The sequence below is a fragment of the Asterias amurensis genome, chromosome 9 (assembly GCF_032118995.1).
Source record: "Asterias amurensis chromosome 9, ASM3211899v1".
In the NCBI taxonomy this organism is placed as follows: Eukaryota; Metazoa; Echinodermata; class Asteroidea; order Forcipulatida; family Asteriidae; genus Asterias; species Asterias amurensis.
This window is the reverse complement of record NC_092656.1, coordinates 2,732,364-2,753,344: the sequence shown is the minus strand read 5'-3', so window position 1 is coordinate 2,753,344 and position 20,981 is coordinate 2,732,364. Positions and strand designations below refer to the sequence as shown.

The following is a 20,981-nucleotide window of genomic DNA, read 5'->3' as shown; positions in this document are numbered from 1 at the left end:
GAGCTCAAATTTTTACAGGTTTGTTACTTTATGCATGTGTTGAGATACACCTAGTGGGAGGACTGGTCTTTGACTATTACCAATAGTCTTTAATGTGAACTTTCATTTGTGGAGCAACGGCTGCGACTTGAGCTCAGTTATATTTTTAATATGTGTTTTAGGTTCGGGGCTTCACACAGGTGTTAGCCCTCTACCTCCATGCTTAGCCTTAGCTAGAAGCTAAGCCGAAACGGCGTTTTATTTCGAAAACGGCATTTCCTTGAATTCTGGCTCCAACATTTGATCAGGATTATCTCTTTTCAGTAACACAAAACAGGCATAATATCTGTTTCGTGTCAATAGAGCTTAAAATGCCCATCTAAACAAGCGAAGCAGATTAAGGCAAACAAGAAGGCATTCAATGTGACCATCTTGCGTGTCGTCCATTCAAAGACGGTGTAAGGCCGTATCCGAATTCGTGGATACAGCTTCGGCTACGGCTGTTCCAAGGGTGTTGCTAAGGACGTCCTATACGTCAACGCATGATAACCAGGCAATCTAGCCGTAGCCGCCAAGACACGGCATGTGTAAGCGAGGCTGAAAGAAAATAGTCGGGTCCATATTTGCTCAATAAGAGTCAATATCCCTCTATTAACTATTGTTAATGTGAACTGGGAATTAGACCAATATGGCGGCAGCACTCTAACAAAATACAAGCAGTATCACACGTTAGTGTGCGTTAGAGTCTTTGAGTTACATCCAACATTCTAGGACTGAATAATGCTGAACTGAAGCGAGAAGAATCAGATGTAATGAGAAGCCTAATCCTCAACTAATCTCTCTCATTAATCGCGACTAATCTCTATCATTAATCGCCTTATTAGCCAGTTTAATAATTACTTTCGGCCATGGATTATCTAATCTTGTCCCATTTTCAAGATGGACCATCTTCTTCAGCGCAACTCCTGGGACCTTAATGTCCCAAAAGAGGATTGGGGCGATTATCCGGAGATAAGATGAGCTCAAGAGCCGGCTATACTTCTAAAGGAAGTCAGATGCGTATAGAGGGCCTACGTGGTAGCTTTTCAACAAAGTCACCCTTTGAAGTATAGTAATCTTGTATAGTAGAAAACAACGTCAAAGGATAAGTAATGAGCGATGGCTTTCTCCAGTCTCCGAATCATTACTTTTTAATTCAGCTGAGTTTTCCCAATTCGCTTGGCACAGTGCCATTGAAACAGCTAATAATGTTTCGTAATTGAAACCGTTGTGTTGTCGTGCTGCTCTTTGCCCAGTGCATCAATCAATCGGTTTTTATTCAGCTTGGTCTAAAATATCTACAAAGAAAGACTCGAAAGTCGCCTTAGTTTGTGACTTGAATAGTACAAGAGCTCAATTAAAAAGGCACTGTACACCTTTGGTAATTTTCAAAGACCAGTATTCTCACTTGGTGTATCCCAACATATGCATAAAATAACAAACCTGTGAAATTTTGGACTCAATAATATTGGTCATCGAAGTTGCAAGAGAATAATTTAAAGAAAAAACACCCTTGTCAAAAACTTTGTGTCATTTCAGATGCATAATAAAGGGCTTCGGGCCTGGAGTATTTTATTAATTTGGGTGATACCCTCATTCCCCCAAAAAGGCCCCAAACAAGTCGCAGCCCAACAAATGCAAGCTCACTGTCTACTTGCACAAAGTTTTAAGCGAAATTGTCTGTTTTAAAGTAGATGAAATTGTGTCCCCAGGTCTGTGAAACCCTGGCACACTCGTCTTCGCTGTCTCGATTCTTCACTATTTTATCTCTCTGTCAAAACGACTTCATGGCTCTCAACACTCTCAGCAGATTTCAAAAGTTCACCAGTGACAACAGACTGATGTAATGGTTTTTATCGGTCGGTATGCCACGTCTTTCATCTAACTTGGGAGGGGACCACCCTCTTTTCTCCGTCTACTTGCTAAGAAACTAAAGAAACGTCAATCTTTGTTTGATCCGAAGTGGCGAAGCAAGAGTGACAGAATCCAGTGTAGCTGAGGTTGGCTGTGTAAAGGGGTTGTTGGGGATGGTATGCCGCGGCTTTTGTTTGGGATGTGGCGGTGGGGGCCGGACCTTTTCTCTTCTTTCTTGTCTTTCGTGTGAAACGGCAGAGGGCCCGGGGGGGGGGGTAAAGAATGCTTTAAATGGCGCTGGTTTAATCAAACATTGGACATCACATCAAACGGCAGTCAACCAGTGCAGGGTGTGGTCATTTTAGGGCAGTAATTATAGGGAGAAAACATTGCGTCGGCCTCATTTATGTTCCGTAGGCCCTCAAAATATTATATTCTTTCAAGATTTTCTTTGGAGACTTTTTCTTGGTTATCTTGGCTTTCCTGGTCTTCTCCTTCTTGGCTGTGGCTTCCTCTGCTTTCTCCGCCTGTTCCTTAACCTTGTCCTGGACAAATTTGAGAACCCAAGAAAAGGGATACAGTGTGAAACGGTTAACCTATTGTGACCTGGTTTTTTTTTAACTTCCAACTTTGAGGTGTTTTTAATGACACAGACCTAGTAATTAGTATTTATAAAGCTTGAATTTGCCTAATGTTGGCATACTCGTGGTAACCTGCAACCCCCCCCCCCCCCCCTCCCGACATGATGTCAGTCTTTGAGAGTGATGTGCGGATGAATTGAGTTTTTAAATCTTCACTACAACAAATGCAAATTACTGTTGGTTTTAGTTTTACAAACCTCAATGCACACTAAGATACCCAAGAAGGAGAGTGAAAGTAGGAACCCTTTCCACCAACTTCAACTGTATTCTCAGACGTCGCTGTTTTTTTTTGTCATCCCGTGTAGAAAAGCACCAAAGAGGTAACGAAGTAATCTTATCAACGCATTCTTCTCCACAGATTGCTTGACTCTATTAACGGGATCGGTCCACATTAAGCTTTCTAAAGTTTATTGTTGTGTAGTGGAGAAAGGCATTTGTCTGTGAGTTCCCAACGCGTGGTTTGTAATGATGGGTGTTAAGGTAGACCTTTTTCACTTCTTTTTAACAAGACATTCAACTACCAATAATTGACTATTTAGTGTCATTTTCTGATTCCAAGTAGACTTCAATTGGTTATACCAACAAACCATAAAAGTGGGTTTCGAAAAAAATGTAGGCGTGTCACCTATAGCCCTATAGGACTCTTCATTTTGTACTGTACAATGTATGTCTCGAAACTTTATCACGAAGGGCTGTTCAAAGTTTGAAACTATTTTGATGGTCCTGTAATCAATACAGATTGCTTCGTCAAAATTTGTCAGTTCAATGTATTATCAGTTCAATGTAATTACTCGTTAATAAGAACAACTTGCTTGAGTAAATAATTTCGGGTCGTCGCAGTCAGTCACTGAAATTAACTTTGGGTCGCCGGCCTGAAAACTTTGACAACATTGTGGACTGCTCTTTTAGACGACGGAGCTATGCTAAGACTACGAAAAGTTCGCAGGTTTACTTCTTTTATTTAAAAAAAAATTGTGTTTGAAAGTTCAGTCATCCCTAAAAACCTGCTGTTTCGTCCCTTCCAGTTAACTTCCTCGAATGTCCAATCTTCGTTTCATGGTTTACCTTAAAAAATAACATTCCTGTAAAATAATTGTCCACCATGGATAATTTCATCCAGAGCTGTCTTCCCACGCATGTGTCTCATCTTATCTATTCAACCCCAGAATACCAGCTACTATTCTCTCTTCATCAAAAAGGGGGTACCTGAATTGTTCCCTTTCGCTGGAATGTCAGAAACATCACGTCAAAAAACCATCGCAATCCGTTTCCTAGTAATTTCTCTGAACTGCAGCCAGAGAGCCATCCAGGGTGAACAGGTTCTTTATATACCCAAAGGTGATTGAGGTACCCAGCAGAGAGAGCTCGTCTGCATTATAATATATAGCCTTAAAAAGGAGGATCAAAAGATACATGCGTGGGGGGGCTGCCAGGTTTTTGAATATAACTGTACAAGTATGAATAGATGGTCTGGTCGTTGCTCAGTAGATTGACAGACGACCAATGCGGCCCTAGTACGGTGGTGTGTGTAAGCTTGCGGAAAACACCAGACCACAAAAAGTGATCAGTGGGCCGAAAGCTAAATTGACATAAAGTTGCGGGTAGCACGGGATTTATTTTGGGATCCTGATAAGTTTTTGGCAGTGTCTTGGATTAGTGCACCAATTGGATTAACATGTACGGTGAGTTACAAGTCGTGGTTATTTACTTAATTAGTTCAAATTAGTTGTTGATTCGTTCAATGAATGACCAGTTCGCACCTAAACCTTGAAGATTGTTTCTGCCGAAAACAGAATAAGCTGTTGCAGACTACTTACCAACCAAAAGACGGATGGTATGGCCTGACGTTTCGACCCTAGCAGCTATATAGTGTCTTTCTCGAAGGCTAAATGATGACAACACAACAAACATGCAGGTCTTATTTCTCCTTTGGGCAAACGAAAACAAAATCAGATTTGTTTTAGTGTTACATTTAAAAAATTACTTTATATTTGTCTTCTTGCTTTTTTACGCACTTTTATTATCCAGAAACTCTTCAAGGAAATATGGTATTGCAAAACTGGCGGGACGGTATTTTGCCATTTGCAGCATCGTAATGTTTTGTGTTAAAGAGTTAACTCACAAAATGCCCTGCTTTATTTGATCTTCAAGTCAAGTTAGTCAACAAGAGAATGGCTTTGAGATAATAATATAGACAGTTATACACGCGTAACTTATAGGGGATAATAAACTGTACCAAATCTTACTTGTTGATAAGTTGTCACGCTATGACAAAAAGTTATTGTAGGCAAATGTCCTTCTACCGGGCAACAGACAAATAATGCAATGTTGGTATTCAAAGTTCTGTCTAAATATTATCATCTGATGTGACACTGTTTACTCGTGGAATGTACAAGGTTTACTACACGTAAAAGGTTGTGTTGTTGAATGATCCATCTTTGTTTCTGCGTCTCTGATAAAGACAGGGACATGGTTCAACCAAGGTCGAATAATCCACCATGTGCGATATTTGACGTCATTCCAGCCATTGGTCAATACCATGCTTGGTTACGGTAGTGCTAGGTAGTTTGTTTCTACAAACAAATTAGAACCATCGAACGAGTGCATTTATTTCAACTGAACATACACAAATGACATTACGCCGCCGAATAAAAGGCGAGCTCGGATCGCACCCATTGGCAGACAATCGTAAGTTGCTCCGTTGTGTCCTTCCAAAGTTTGGACCCTCGCCCCCGCCCACACTGTCCGCTTCATGCGCTCCATACACACCAATTGTCCCCCAAATCTGTACATTACATGCCCATCATTCCTCGGGCGACTACAGCCTTGTCTAAATTTCAGATCCACGTTTGAGACCACAGATAGATACATATATAGATAAAGCTGTCCCAGCACAATAGGCTGAATTACAACAATTTTACATTCTCTTTTTTTCTTACATTTGTCTTGGGCTCCGTCAATAAATTCAGAAGAAAAAAACATGCAATTTCGGTAACACAGTTCACACCATAAGTTCAAAGCCCAAAAAGTTATTCGAAGCAAAATGACGTATAGCATTTAACTTGGCAGCGCTGCTGTAAGCATTATTAGCAAATTTGTTGAGCCTTACTGTCCATTATACTTTGCCAAATTCATTTGAGTACAAGTACAACTCATTCTGACCAGAATCATCATCTCTATTCTCTTTTATTTAACTCCTCAATTTAAAAAATCAAAACAACATAATGTTATAAGATGATTTTCCCATTGCAGTTTTCTTCACTCGTTGACTAAGCTCTACACTGATTCGCCGATTGGTGGCGTTTCTCAATAACCGCCAGAGCAGAGTACTCGCACTTTCAGGAGATCGGGAGCCGAATAAACCAACGCACCAGGGCATTGGCCTGAAATAGAAGAAAATACTACATTTATTCACACTGCAGACACTTCAGGGACTCAGTTATTAAGTTGTGCTCCAACCAGCTACAGGTGAGCTAGCTATAGACAGAAATCACCCGAAGTTTGACTGCATATCGTCAAGGTCATTGAGTTGACTTAGTTTTGGATGTTGCAAGCAAGGTGATTGTGAAGTAAGTCATCGGCTCTGCTCTGTACATCACTACCGATGATTCAAGCTTCGAGCCCCACGTGTTTTGATGACCCGTCACCATAAACAAACTGCCATCTACCGTGTGATATTTTTTTACCAAGAGTGAATTTTTCATCAACTGAACGGGATTTATTAGTATCAGACGTGCATGCTGTGCTGGATTGTCATCCCCCCAATTGGAATTATGAACAATTTTGTTGCGGTAACCAGAGCGGAACTTCGGCGTGATTGAAATTGAATAATGTTACATGGTCTCACAATGAAATGGAATGCTGTCTTTTAAAAGCTAACACATGAGTTGCAGTGCGTTGTTAATGGTATGAAGGATTTCCATGTGTGTCTAACACGATACGACGACAATAGACGTCAAAATACCTACTCAGGTGTACTTTATACGTGTGAGTTGATGAATTATTCTCATGTAGTTGTTACATTTACGGTGGGATTTCCACGGGGAAAGTGGGACGCTCTCTCCGCCTGAGAAACTTTTTTGAGGAACCGTCGAGAGGCGGGTTTGAAACTTGGAACGCGGTTTCAACTTGATTTTGCCGTGGTGCTTTTTGACTGTAGGGTATATTATTTGTCATCTCAAAAACCTGCTGAAGCCAGTTCTACATTTGAACCAGGGAGTGTTGCTTCTTCTCTGATGTGATTATTCAGCAAACGGAGAACAGTTTTTGAAAGTTGACTGGATTTTTTTAAGATACGCACGGAGGAGATAACGTAGTCCAAGAACAAAAGATAAGTTTGATTACGTGAGGTTGAATTGTGCTCAATTTGGACGAGCTGTTTACCGTACAGACGACAGAGGCTGGATTTATATTCTCGGCTGGCTTCGTGTGAGGACAAGATGTGGCGAGATTCGGATCAAGGAATGAGGACATCCAACATATCCAGGTCAGTGGGTAACATTAATTGGGGTAGGATTTGTTGTGGTTTTGGTCGTTTAGTTATGAAGTTGTAAGCAATCATATTTCTACTACATGTAGGCCTACAGGCCTACATCTTGGGTCTTGTCCCAACGGGCAATTTGTACAGACAACTTGGAGGCAACCAATTGCACGGCCTCTAAAAAAATGAGGTTTTCAGTGGCACAAGAGAAGCACGGTACCTTTTTCTTAAAAAACAAAGATGTGAAGGTTAGTTTTTGAGAATTTTTTTCGAAGCCTGTCCCAATTTTGGTTACTTGCAAATGACATGGCCAGGTCCTTTTTAAAGGGGATAACGCCTTGATTAGATACTTTTCTTGAACAGCTGCACCGAGGATGTAGTTATGTAAACTATACATCGAAGTTGAACCCCGGGTAGTGATGTAGAATTGTTTGAAGTTTTTTGTTTCCTTCAAAAGTTAAGCTCCTACATTTTGAAGCACATATAGAGGCCCCCGTAGGTATAGCAGCTGATTGATAGGTGTTTGAAGTGTTTAATGTTCTTGTTAGGTTTTAATATTACTGATAATGGTCTTAATATTACTGAAAATGGTCTGTTATATCCCATATCCCTATAAATAGAGCCAAGGATTGGCCCTATTCTTACAGGGCTTTTATAGTGTCATGCAGGTCGTTGGCACTGCTCCCCTCTCCACAGAGATGATGGGTCCAATACGGACTCCTACACAAACTCACGGTGAATTTAGCTTTTAAAAGCAGGAATTTAGGGGTCCCAGAAACAGGTCAGAATATGGTGTAGTATCCTGGCCCCAGTGTTGTACCTTACACTACAGCTAGCTGCCAACTGTGACGGTTCTGTGACAATATCTTGTTTACCTTCAATGACGGATTGCGCATATTTTTCTAAACGTTTATTTGGTTTGTCAGTAAACCGTAAACCACGGGGCGCGTGCCATTGTGTGAACGTAAGTCTGGTTTTGAGGGGTTTACAGTTTTGTCACACTGCACAAGGGACTGGGTCCACGAAACATACAACAGTTTGACATTTAACTGTTTTAATTTCATTGACTAAGTTACAAAGTAGGTTTAAGAAATGGACCTGTGTCAAGGTATGTGACAAGATTACTTTTATATGAGGTTTGTGAGTAGAGTGTGGATGGTAGTGAGGCAATAGAGTTGGGGCGACTCTTTTTATTGTTGGAGTTCCCGATTTCGTGTATTGACATTTGGCAAATGGAACTCTTCATGTAGCCAATAATTAATTTGACTAAACTTCTAATTTCTGGCTTGTACTGATTTCTTATGGTCTTTGTATTAATACCTAATGTTAATAGCGAGTCAAACTATTAATGCCCTATTTGGTATTTTTAACAAACAACATTGTCAAGCAATTGTCAATAGTTTCTGCTGAACCATTTTAACCCTAATGCAATATTTATGAAGGGCTTTTTATGGTCCGCAAATCAAGCGTTGAATCCATCACACCTTGACCGCAAATAACACTTCCACGACCCATCCACACCAAACACTAACACGCTACATTTTTCATAATTCATTACAACTAGTTATAACCATGGCAATTTTGTGGTTGTAGCCTTGAATTCTAACCTATAGACACATTTCTTTCGAGTGTCACTTACTGATATTACTATATAGGTTTTCATAGAAAGTCTACTTGAGAGTAACCATGATTTCTGACTTGAAACAAGGCTATACTATATACTTAGCGCGTTCTGCCTCTTCAAGTGCTCGTAAAAGTGTTCCGAGTAAAAAAAAAATCCTTTAAAAAACTTTGGAATAAAAAATATCAATTTGTGCAAAACTGTATACAAAACTTTCAAATGTATTAATATTTGTGCCACTGCCACATAATATTAAATTTGTTGAAAAAATTGAGTCCAGTCGTTGAAAAAAAACACAGCAAATCAATCATATTAAATGTGCAGTGGACAAACACAGAAGGCACAGAATGCAATAATGCAGTTTCATTGATACAAAACGTGAAAGCAACTTCCGTTTGTGCTTCAGGCATACAAATCGGCAAATCATTTTATTCAAAACCTAATAATATGTGTCTTTGTCATTAAATCAGCTTTGGAATGTGTAAGTCCCTTGATAAATCGTCTGTGTCCACGGTCTGCCGCTTTTTTTTGAAACCGTAAATCAAAAAGTTGTTTGACGGATGACCGCTTGCCAATTATTTGGTCGAATGTCACCCAATCAGTGCCAAGGGATTCTGCGACCTCCAAACCACTTGACCCCTTCACCACAAATCCTTCCGCGTTGTCATGGAGTCCATGTGGACCACGTCATGGCATCTTGTATCTACACCTTGTTAATTTGGGAAAAATTTCAAAGTCAAATTCGAGAATGGGCAATACCGAACAATTTTGGCGGGGAAAAAAAACACAAGCAACATACAAAAATCGAGGTGATTCAAAATGTCACCCATGTGTGACGATATTTCAACCACATAATGCGTAATATTCAATTGCCTTTATCAAATATCAATTTGGGCTCCGGTTCCGACCCCGCCGTTAACTTTGAAGCAATGTCTCCAACATCAAGCGAAGCCTAGAGCTGGAGCCCTCTATAGCCGATGTTTGGAGCTGACATCAGACTGTTGTCACGGGCATCTTGGGCCAGCAGCCTGGAGCCGTTTTGGTCTAGTTTTTTGTTGTCTTAGGCTCCTGCTCCGGGCTTCGTTTGACGATGAAGCACCGTGCTAAATGGACACTGCTCCGAAATGCACCAAGCCGGAGCTGGAAGCCTGGAGCCCATGCCGAGTTTTGGACCAGAAGGCATTAGATCTACCATAGAGCAAGGACCAGTGGATCTACCATGGAAAAATATCAAACGTAAACCACCTCTAGAAAGCTTCTTTTTTTCAGAACTATAATACACATCCTTGAAAGCTTCCCGTGTAAAAGTCAGCTTGAAATAAAGTTTGCGAATGGTTTATACAAAATTGGCGAAATATCGACGCCTGAAATGCTGTTCGGAAATGAGACCCTGTTTGCATCACTGACCACGTAGAACTGTATAAACGATTTGATGCACGCACCGGACCACATACCATGTTTAGGCCTTCGCGTTGCACGACTGTCCTCTGCTTCACCCCCTCTTTCCCATTGCCCCTCCCCTACTATACAGCACCACCCACACAATAGACTTGACTCAAGTCCCAATCCATTGTGAGTCCTTTTTATTAACAGTCCCATCGCCTAACATCAGAAATCTCCCCCAACCTGTGCCGTGCCATTCTCGGGACCACCTTCATTTTGACGGCGGATAAGAAAACTCTCGCACAAGAACGGGACTTGAACCAAGTCTAACCACACTACCCACATCAAAACATCTAAGTTTGAAAATTCAATTTGGAACCACGAATAGCAGCAACATTTTGAATTACTCGAAGCTGACTGTGTGTGGCTATTTATATAACTTTGGAAAGGCCTCTATTTCACAACCCCCCCCCCCTGCCCCTCCCCTACTCACATAGTACCACTCACACACCCACTACCCGTATCGAACAAGGTCTAATGTTTTGATATTAGTTTTTAGAACCATGGCCGAATCGCAGCAATACTTTCAATTACCTGAATCTCTTATTACAGACTGTGACGTTTTATCTAACATATAGGGTGCGTTCGTTTAGCTTCCCTGGGTCGACCCCGGTGTGTGGCGTTTTTTTTCCCAGGACGAACGTGGGTAATTATCTGCACACGTTCGTCCTGGGAAAAAACACGCCACACACCGGGGTCTACCAGGGGAAGCTAAACGAACGCACCCTAACTTTGGAAGGCCGCTGCAACGCGTGGTAAGGCAGTTAACATTATTGACATGATTGTATTTGAAGGGTGTAGATTGCGTTTGAAGGATTATGTATGGATTTGATTATTTCTCAATGTCAAGATTATGTGACTTTGTTGGTTCGCCAGCTCGGGGGCACCGGCCAGCAGATGGTAAATTATTCTTGGATGTCATGAAGAGAACTGTTCTGTTATTTGAATTAGCCGGGGGTTCGAGGTGGTTAATGGGGTTTCTTTAGTCGCTTTTGGACGCGTAGTATACAAAAAGTCAAAGGACTTAAAGGCAGTGGACACTATTGGTAAGTACTCAAAATAATTATTGGCATAAAACCTTACTTGGTGACGAGTAATGGGGAGAGGTTGATGGTATAACCCAGTGTAAAAAATGGCTCCCTCTGAAGTGCCATAGTTTTCGAGAAAGAAGTAATTTTCCACAAATTTGATTTCGAGACCTCAAGTTTAGAAAATCAACCATCTAAACGCACACAACTTCGTGTTGCAAGGGTTGTTTTTCTTTCATTATTATCTCGCAACTTCGATGACCGATTGAGCTCAAATTTTCACAGGTTTGTTATTTTATACATATGTTGAGATAGACCAACTGTGAAGGCATAGTCTTTGACAATTACCAATAGTGTCCACTGCCTTTAAGGAACGAACGTCAATAATATAGAGAACAATCACGCCAGCCAAACCTTAGGGTTTCTTAATTCTTGAGGGATCAAACTTCCTGACTAACACTGTATTTATCACAATCTTGTTCTGAACTTTTCTTATAGAGTTCGATGATGGATGTTCGCGTCTTTCCACACGAATCATAAAATCAGGTTGAAAAAAATATTCATGTGATTTTTCAATTTAACTAAAAGTCTGTTCCGGAAAACCTCATTGAAGTGAATAAGATTCTGAATTCAATTTAACTGAACTGGACTTCTAAAGAATAATGGTTTCATCGACACCCCCGGGGGCAACATGGAAGTGCTCTTTTGTATAATCGCAACCGTCCCCAGGGCTCCGCTGCTCCATCATCAATTCATAGTGTTGACGGATTCATGCGTGTGAATCAAAAAAGGAAAGTCGGGTTTTTTTTTCAAATTGAAAAAAAAAAAAGATTACAAATCTATAACAAAAGTAGCAAAGTGGACTTTACATTATTACGTTGTTATGTGGGTGAACGAATTGGCAATGGTCTTCAAGTTTGCTTTTCTCTTTAAATGGCAGGTATACGTTTGGTTATCACTCTTAAAGTTAAAGGCAGTGGACGCTATTGGTAATACTCAAAATAATTATTAGCATAAAACCTTACTTGGTTACGAGTAATGGGTAGAGGTTGATAGTATAAAACATTGTGAGAAACGGCACCCTCTGAAGCGCCATAGTTTTCGAGAAAGAAGTAATTTTCCACGAATTTGATTTCGAGACCTCAGATTTAGAATTTGAGGTCTCGAAATCAAGCATCTGAAAGCACACAACTTCGTGTGACAAGGGTGTTTTTTCTTTCATTATTATCTCGCAACCTCGACGACTGATTGAGCTCAAATTGTCACAAGTTTGTTATTTTATGCATATGTTGAGATACACCGAGTGAGAAGACTGGTCATTGACAATTACCAATAGTGTCCAGTGTCGTTAAAGGCAATAACGTAATCCCATCACTACCTATGCCATCCACCTAATGGTGTATCTGCGCCTTGATTTAGATGCCTTTAGCACACCCTGTTTTATTCTTCATTCGCATGTATTGTACATCAATTAAGTAGGGCGCCTTGTAGAGGTCAAAAAGGAGGTTGCTCATTGGTCCATCAGTGCCTAAGGTCAATTGTTGAAGTGTACGTTTGTTTTGGACGCCCTTCGAACCTATTTTCAATGTAATGCGAAACTTGATCTCCACTCCCTAAAGGCCTATATACCCCTGCTGAAAAGTCACAAGTTGTAAAAAAAAATGTCATGAACTATGACAATGAACTGTTAAAAACGATACATTTTTAGGCAAGAAGTGAAAACACAAAAGGGCGTGTGCACGACACGATTCATATAATGTATTTACCTAATCACTGTAATGAGAGATGCCACAAAACATCCTGTAAACTACGGCAATTGACATGTTGTTTTTCAGTAGAATATAATGAGAAATGTTTGTTACGCCGAGATAGATTATGACATGGCATCCATTCTTTACAACGACAAGTAAACAAATATAGGCGTAGGTTTAATCTTCGAAATGGGAGACACACTTTTCTCAGTAGAAGTCATAATGGAATGCTCTCTTAATAATGGTTAAAACAAGAGATTGCCAAATTGTAACGAGTTTCAAATACTATAAGGTGAAAGTGATTCCCAATCTATGCATTGTGGAGGGTCCAATCTTATCACTTTAGGCGTGTAGCCAAGAATGGGTGTGGGATGATGTTGTTTTGCATCTTACTAACATGCGATCTCTGCACTTGGCGCACTTATTACGAAGATAGATTGAGGTGTGCCGATGTTGTTAGGTCTTTGAAGATAATTCAAATTGAAGGCTCGTCGGAACTGGGTGGTCTCCTTCCATAAAAACAAAGAATTTGAAGCGTCTCCGAAATCCTGTGTCAAGAAGGTTGTTGTATTTATCTGCACATGTCATGTTGAAGTTATAAAGCTGCGAGTGATGACGTAGTATCAACTTTAAGCCACGCCCATTTCATACAAGAGCACGGTTTTCTTTAAAGGATTCGGGTACTTTTTCAAAATGTCCACATATTTGCATTAAACCTTACAGGGTTTGAAGATAATGATAGTAAACCTATTGGCCAGTTATGATATTATACCATAACATACCGTAACTGGTTAACACGTTTTTACATGCTAAAACTGAGACGAAAATTATTTTCGTGACATTGTTTTCTCAGAATTGTCAGATTTTGTTTGTTTGTGTGATGTTTGTTTTGAAGAAAGGGTATAATATGGTTAGATTTCAGGACTTGCAATCACAGGGTTGTGGGTTCGAATCCCACCAAGCTAACCGCCGATTTTCACAATGAAATAAGTACTGTCATCTTATTTATACTGAAGCACGCCTCTTCATTTGTGCAATTGACGCACCAATGTTTGTATGAGAGAGATTGGCTGTTGCCAGCTTGGTATCCCCTTGTTTGGGTTTGCCGTGTTCCCTTGATGGGAAGATCATCTAAACAAACAAAAAACAAAATCCAAATCTTCTTGGGATGTACACATTCTCTATCGCTTTGCCAGAACTTGTTAATTTCCTTCTCAAATCGCATTGCTCATGGTCACCCTAAACAAACCATCTCAACACGTCTGAGTTTCTTTTTTGTACTTTCCAATGTCACATTCGCACTTATTCCTTATTTTTTTTAAAAAGACAGGAATGTTGACGGCATGCCAGGGCATTGCGCAGCAGGATTATTGTAATCTATCTTTAAGAGGTTTGTGTATGATACTAAGGGAAGGTTACTCGTAAAACTTGTGACAAGTTGCAGATGATGTCGACTTAAATGTTTACTTCGGAAAGAGAGTACGTGAGCATTTCTTCTTTTGTTTTGTTTCTTCATGTTTTTACGACTCTTCATTGTGTGTGGTTTTAAAGAGAAGGTATACTACACGATTGGTTGTCACTCTGAAATTAATTTCCCATCTCAAGAAGTGCAGAAACTTTCGATAGTACAAAGCATTTTGAGAAACATTTCGTTTAAAAAAAGAAAAGAAAAGAAAACACTTCCTTTAAAGACAGTGGACACTATTGGTAGTTGTCAAAAACTAGTCTTCACAGTTGGTGTATCTCAACATATGCATAAAATAACAAACCTGTGAAAATTTGAGCTCAATCGGTTGTTGAAGTTGCGAGATAATAATGAAAGAAAAAAACACCCTTGTCACACGAAGTTGTGTGCGTTTAGATGGTTGATTTCGAGACCTCAAGTTCTAAATCTGAGGTCTCGAAATCAAATTCGTGGAAAATTACTTCTTTCTCGAAAACTATTATGGCACTTCAGAGGGAGCCGTTTCTCACAATGTTTTACACCATCAACCTCTCCCCGTTACTCATCCCCAAGAAAGGTTTTATGCTGACTTTTGGTTTTGTGGATCTGTTTGATTGTTTCAATCCTCTATAGAGAGGTAGATATGATGCATCATATTTAGCTCGTGTAAATTTCATTTTAAAAGGTGGTTGCGTCTTTTAGTTATCACTGAACATAATCCGGAACAGTTATGTCTACGCCCGCAGGGAGACTAATCCAGAATTGTAACACACAATCTGATAAAACGTAACTGACACTCAAGTTTCTATAAGGTTCAAATTTTGAGGCATAAAAACTTACATACTTTTCCATAACCACATTACTTCCCAGTCACTCCTCGGTGACCTAGCATTTCCACCGTTAAGCCTTAAATTCTAGCGCCTACGTATTTATACTGATCTACTTTGAATCCCAAACCATGCCGAGCAACCTTGGCTACATTTGAAATCCAGTCTGTATGTTGGGTGTGTGTTAGTACACGGTCCGCTTTTGAATCGACCGTTGAAAGTTTGACCTGTTTTTCAAATGTCTGTGTATGCCACGTGGTAAAATCCGCTTATACTGATCCGTAAAATGCTTTGTATCCGTACCAAGAAAATGGCTGTTGGGACACCATACTGAGATGATGCAGAGGGCCAGTTTTGACGAAACATTTTGTTATTTTGTATCCTCAAAATAGTGTTACCAAAATCGTTTCAATTGTGTAGCCCTAAAAAGGCACTGGATACGTTTGGTAATTGTCAAAAACCAGTATTCTCACTTGATGTATCCCAACATTATATGCATAAAAGAAAAAAATCTGTGAAAATTTGGATTCAATTTGTCACCGAAGTTGCATGAGAATGATGAAAGAAGAAAAGTTATTTGTATGTGCTTTCAGATACCAAAAAAGCTTCAGGCCTGATGTCTTTTATTGATTCAAATATGTCAGTGAGAAATTACTTCTTTCTCAAAAACTACGTTACTTCAGAGGGAGCGGTTTCTTACAATGTCTTATACTATCAACAGCTCTCCATTGCTCGTTACAAAGTAAATTTGTATGCCAACAATTATTTTGAGTAACTACCAATTAGTGTCAAGTGCCTTTATTTATTGTAAGGGGTTAATTACTCACTGCATCCTTTACAAGAAAATGAATCCAGTGTGTTTAACGCACAGAAAAGGACACAAGAATAGTTCGAACACCGGTCAGTAGTTGTTGACGGTATCTCTTGAAGCTAAACCCAAATCCATCTAACCTTGGTGAACCTGGTTTTAAGGCCAAGTTTCTATTGTACTGACTAGAGGCAGAAATGTGGACATTGAAACTGTGGGATTGGGAACGCCATAGGGTTTTGAGTTGGGCTTCAGGCTTTTGTTAGCCAGGGAGAGGGGGTTGAAGATACCAATTGCAGGGGTATTACGTTCACTTTATTGAGTTCATTTGGTATCTCGAGTATTAAGGATTCTCTTTCAGATGATCCGTGCCCCGAACAACCTCGTTCGACTTAGTATCAAGGTGAAATGGTCTGGCTACCTTTTGTCCAACTGGTAATCTGTATCAAAGAGTGTTATTTGACATGGGGAATCAAACAAAATGGTTCCACAAAAAGGGTTTATACAGTTTGCTAAATGTTTAAGTTGTGAAAGTTAGAACTGTTAAAACTGGTTGTCATTTTCCATACTGTAGGATGTGTTTTAACTTTGTTTTAGTTTAAGAAAGCGCAATATTTGATTTCACCGCGCAGACCTAATTATGCATTATTAGTTTTATAAAAGACATTGAATACAATCTGAAGAAACCAAATATATGCTAATTCACTGAAAGCGTTCAACCGCACAATTGTTTATGTTACCTTGAATACATTAATATAAATAAGATCAGATTTACTCAATACAACTTGCTCGAAGATGACCTCATCAGACGGAAATATTTCCATTGACGATTGACACCAGTAGCAACAATGAACAAAACGTCCAAACTAAATTAAGTTTATAGTTGATTTATGTTTCTGCTGATCAAAATATACGGTACCATGTCTAGAAGGAAATTAAGAGTTACCCTTATTTCTCAAGCGTGACATTGGTTCACTTTGAATTTGCATGAGATCAGAAGTGAAAGTTACCGTTGGTCGTATGTTCTAATTATATATTCGTCTAATGAGGTCCATAAGACCTGAGTGAATTGTGCCTTTTCGCTCTATATTTTAGTTGTACATTGTTGTGTACTCGGGTAATATCTGTGTGTGATGACCTCAGGACCTCTTGCCTTGGTCCGAAATTATCTTTAGGTTCTATAGATTCGGCCTGTCTAATTTTTGGGGTGAAAATTCATTGGGCTTATAAGCTGGAGACATGGGCTGTGCCCTTATAGTTGGTGGCTTCGGCCGCGGCTAGGGCCCACTTTCATGGAGTGCTTAAGCAGAGAATTATGCTTAGCGGCTTTCTGCTGAGCAAAAATAAGTAGGATGCCTGTCACAGATTGTACATATGGAATGGTGCTTCACCTTATTCTGATAAGTTTTGTATGCTGAGCTGAACATGTCTGGGCGTAACCATAGCCATCAATTGGAACATATTGTATGTCGCTGTATAGACCATGATTGTGAACCTTGTTTACAATAAGTGTGACCTCGTACATTCTTTCAGTATTCTGGCAGGCAAGATACTACACTGGTCCTATGGGAAAAGTTGACATTTTGTGTCATCCACATGAAACCAAGGGTTATGAAAGTAAAAGCTGGTCAAGTTTTGAGATGTGTCCCCTTTCATCATTTCAAAAGAATTAGACAGTGCAATCTTTATAAAATGTAAGACTTCATGTTTTCTTCTATTGAGCTATGTACAAATAGAGCCTGCAGGAAGTCCAGGCTCTGTGGCTCTTTTGTAAACATGTGATGTCACAGGTGTCACATCGTCTATAGGACTCCAATATTGATATTTCCATAAGCCTGTACCCAATCATAACTCTACCTTAATATTTGGAATACGGGGTGGTCTGTGTGTGTCCTCTTTGAGCATGGAACACTGCCAAGAAGTCAGAACTTAAAGTGACTCAATGCTGACCCTCAGTCAATTCCAGTTGGACCTCCTAGGAAATCCCAGCCATCTTTCTCTCTCACACCCACCTGATGAGACAACCCTTATCTTTCTGGACATTTTCTGCCATTGAAAGCCGTTTAATCATAACGAATACGACTGATCAATGCGCCAGCTGCGGTCAATGTTTAAAGGCTCTGGACACCCAAAATAATTGTTAGCATAAAACCTTACTTGGTAACGAGCAACGGGGAGCTGTTGATAGTATGAAACATTGTTAGAAACGGCTCTCTCTGAAGTAACGTAGTTTTTGAGAAAGACGTAATTTCTCACTCAAATTTTAAAAGACTTCAGGCTTGAAGCCTTTTCAGGCATCTAAGAGCACACACATTTTTACAAGGGTGTTTTATTTGTTTATTTCATTCTTCTCTTGCATACCTGGATGACCAATAATGGTTACAAATTTTCACAGATTGGTTATTGCATAATGTTGGAATACACCAACACTCTAAAAACTAGTGAGTTGAATCCAACACTTGCATGAGAACACAAGTGAAACTGGGCCCAGGAGGACTGAGAAATCTGTTTGACTTGCTCAGATCGAGTTATCTCTTGCCTAGTATTAAGATTTGAAGATTCAACATTGACCGAGTCATCCGTTGAAAGGTAGGGGATCATGAGTACCGGTAAAGTGGCGTGAACCGACACCAGGATCATTGCACTTCACGCCCTGGTAGAAAAGGGAACTACACCGGCGCGTTCGGGCCCGGTTGAACCCCGTTTAAGGAAATGACTTCGCCTGTTTCCCCCACTCCCTTGCGAGTCACACCAAGGCAAGGGGCCAATTTCAAAAAGTAGGGGTTAACTTTTATACTGGGTTTCTTTGATTACAACCACCAGCATCACAACAGCATGCAATGAGGCCTAAAAGTCTGTGACGTCTTCCGCCATTTCTTGCTGATAAGTTTGCTCTGTGTTTGTTTCTTACGCTGAAGTGTGCACTTCTTGTCATTGTCATAGACCAGTATCCTCACTTCACAAACATGTAGAAATTTCGGCTCGTTTGGTTATCGAAGTTGCAAGAAAATAATGAAATTGGGTGTAGGCTACGTGAGTGTAATCATTAAACCACACTAGCACTGTACTTTGATATTGTGGTACACAGCACGAAAATGATTTGCAATAAACAGTACGTGGTCATGCAACTAAAACGTCACATCTCAACAATCCCATAAATGATAATCTCTAATTGGAGGAAGAAATTACTGGATGACGGATTGGGACGGCCTTGAGTTCATTCCGTAACGATTTCTGGAATAGTGCCATGAAGAATTTCAACTGCGTTGCCGTATGGTTGGGGTACCTTGATAGCTATTTGGTGATAGGCCTACTTATCTTCACATCATCTTCGGTTATTCGTTAAGGACTTTACAAGATGGCACGAGGACTGAGAAGGGAGGAATGGTTGAGGCTCCCTGGTGTGAGTTTCAGGGGGAGATTTTGAAGACGGTTTTTGGTACCTTTGACAAGTGCATGGAAACCGTTTAGAGGGACAGGGATCCTTGTCATTTGATTGGTGGAACACGCGCCACATGTGACTTCCTTTGGATAACATACCACACATTGGAACACGACAGTGGGTCCATTTTGAGAGCGCTGCTTAACGTTAGCAAATTTTCGTGCTTGCTGTAGCAGAAAAAAAGTTGCTAAGATGAAAACGTATTTCACAGCTTAGCAAGAAAAGTAGGCGGCCTTCTTTCGCGTTCCCCATGGATTTGTATTGTAATTACATCATTCATTTTCGTGCAGTAAGCACCGGGCTAGCATGCCTTTTGTTGTGCTTACGGTTCAAAGAGCTATGAAATGGAAATCGCACAGTAAGCACAAAACCGGCCGTTAAGCAGCCCTATGAAATTTGGCCCAAGTCCACTTCCAGCCTCGGTTTGGGGCACGTAGATTTACATGCAGGAAAAGAAGATTGATTTATTGTCTTGATAATGGTATTGTGTTTGTTTGTTTGTTTGTTTTTCAGCTGTGCTTCATGCATACTCTTATCCAAGATACAGACTATGACGTTCAGAATATTCATCATTATTTTAGTTTCCGTGGCTGTGACGTCATCAGAGTCGTTCATCAGTGAACCCAGGTTACGTGAGGTAGGCGTTGATTTCTTTGCACTTATTAGTTGGTTGAAAATACTTATTGTATTACGGAGCTTTGGGGTGCCCTACCCCATTACCATTAACCAAAATAACGGGATTATTGACCCACGGAGGAACGCCTTTCTCAATAATTTACCAAGCCGAGCTGACCGACTATTGAAACGTTATGTCAACCAGCGTGAAACCCGTAAATGGCGGCATGAAATCCGTAAATGGCCATCGTGTAATATGGCGCTACAGACACTTTAGCTTGAGTTCGGTCGACATTGACCAAAACGTTAAAAAAAGATAAGGCGACTGCACATTTGATGATGCGTATAAAATTTAACCCTCACAGTGAACTTGAAACTTCTTTTAAAATCCCCCATTTGAGTCTTGCTGTTGACCTACAATATGTAATATCCCAGTGAGGAGATTGTTTGGCAGATACAGAGACCTCTCAGTCATGTCGAGGGTTTCAACTGGTGACTCATATTATTTAGACACAATGATTGATTCTTACAACATTACGTAAGGTATGGTCTGTATCCCAATAATTGGTTAATGTCCTGTCACTGGAACTTGTTCTTTAAAGGAACAAGTTGCCTTGGATCGGTCGAGTTGGTCTTTGAAAAGCGTTCTGTAACCGTTTGTTGTAAAATGCATATGGTTAGAAAGATCTTGTAAAAGTAGAATATAATGATCTACACAAATATGCCTCGAAAGTGCGCGGTTTTCTTTTTACCCTGTCGACTTACACGGTCGGCCATTTATGGGAGTCAAAATGTTGACTCCCATAAATGGCCGACCGTGATAGTTCGCGACGTAAAAGGAAAACCGTGCAATTTCGAGTGATACTTGTGTGGATCATTATATTCTACTTTTAAAACATCTTTCTAACCATATGCATTTCATAACAAACGGTTTTAAATGCTTTTAATAGACCAACTCATCCGATCCAAGGCAACGTGTTCCTTTAACTTTGGCGGTGTTGTAAATTGA

The 20,981-nt window shown here is 40.1% G+C and overlaps 1 protein-coding gene across 2 annotated transcripts in view; it reads left to right on the top strand.

Moving 5' to 3' along the window:
- The first annotated feature begins 5,888 nt into the window (after window positions 1-5,888).
- The window catches only part of LOC139941368 (thrombospondin type-1 domain-containing protein 4-like), a 149,974-nt gene continuing 134,881 nt past the window's right edge, over window positions 5,889-20,981 (top strand). Inside the window, exons 1-2 of one of the 2 annotated variants that reach the window (XM_071937829.1) lie at window positions 5,889-6,999; window positions 19,871-19,994. In XM_071937829.1, coding sequence (XP_071793930.1) covers window positions 6,953-6,999; window positions 19,871-19,994 — 171 coding nt within the window. In that variant the 5' untranslated portion in view covers window positions 5,889-6,952. The remainder of the gene's footprint in view (window positions 7,000-19,870; window positions 19,995-20,981) is intronic. The other variant, XM_071937828.1, reaches the window with a different exon arrangement.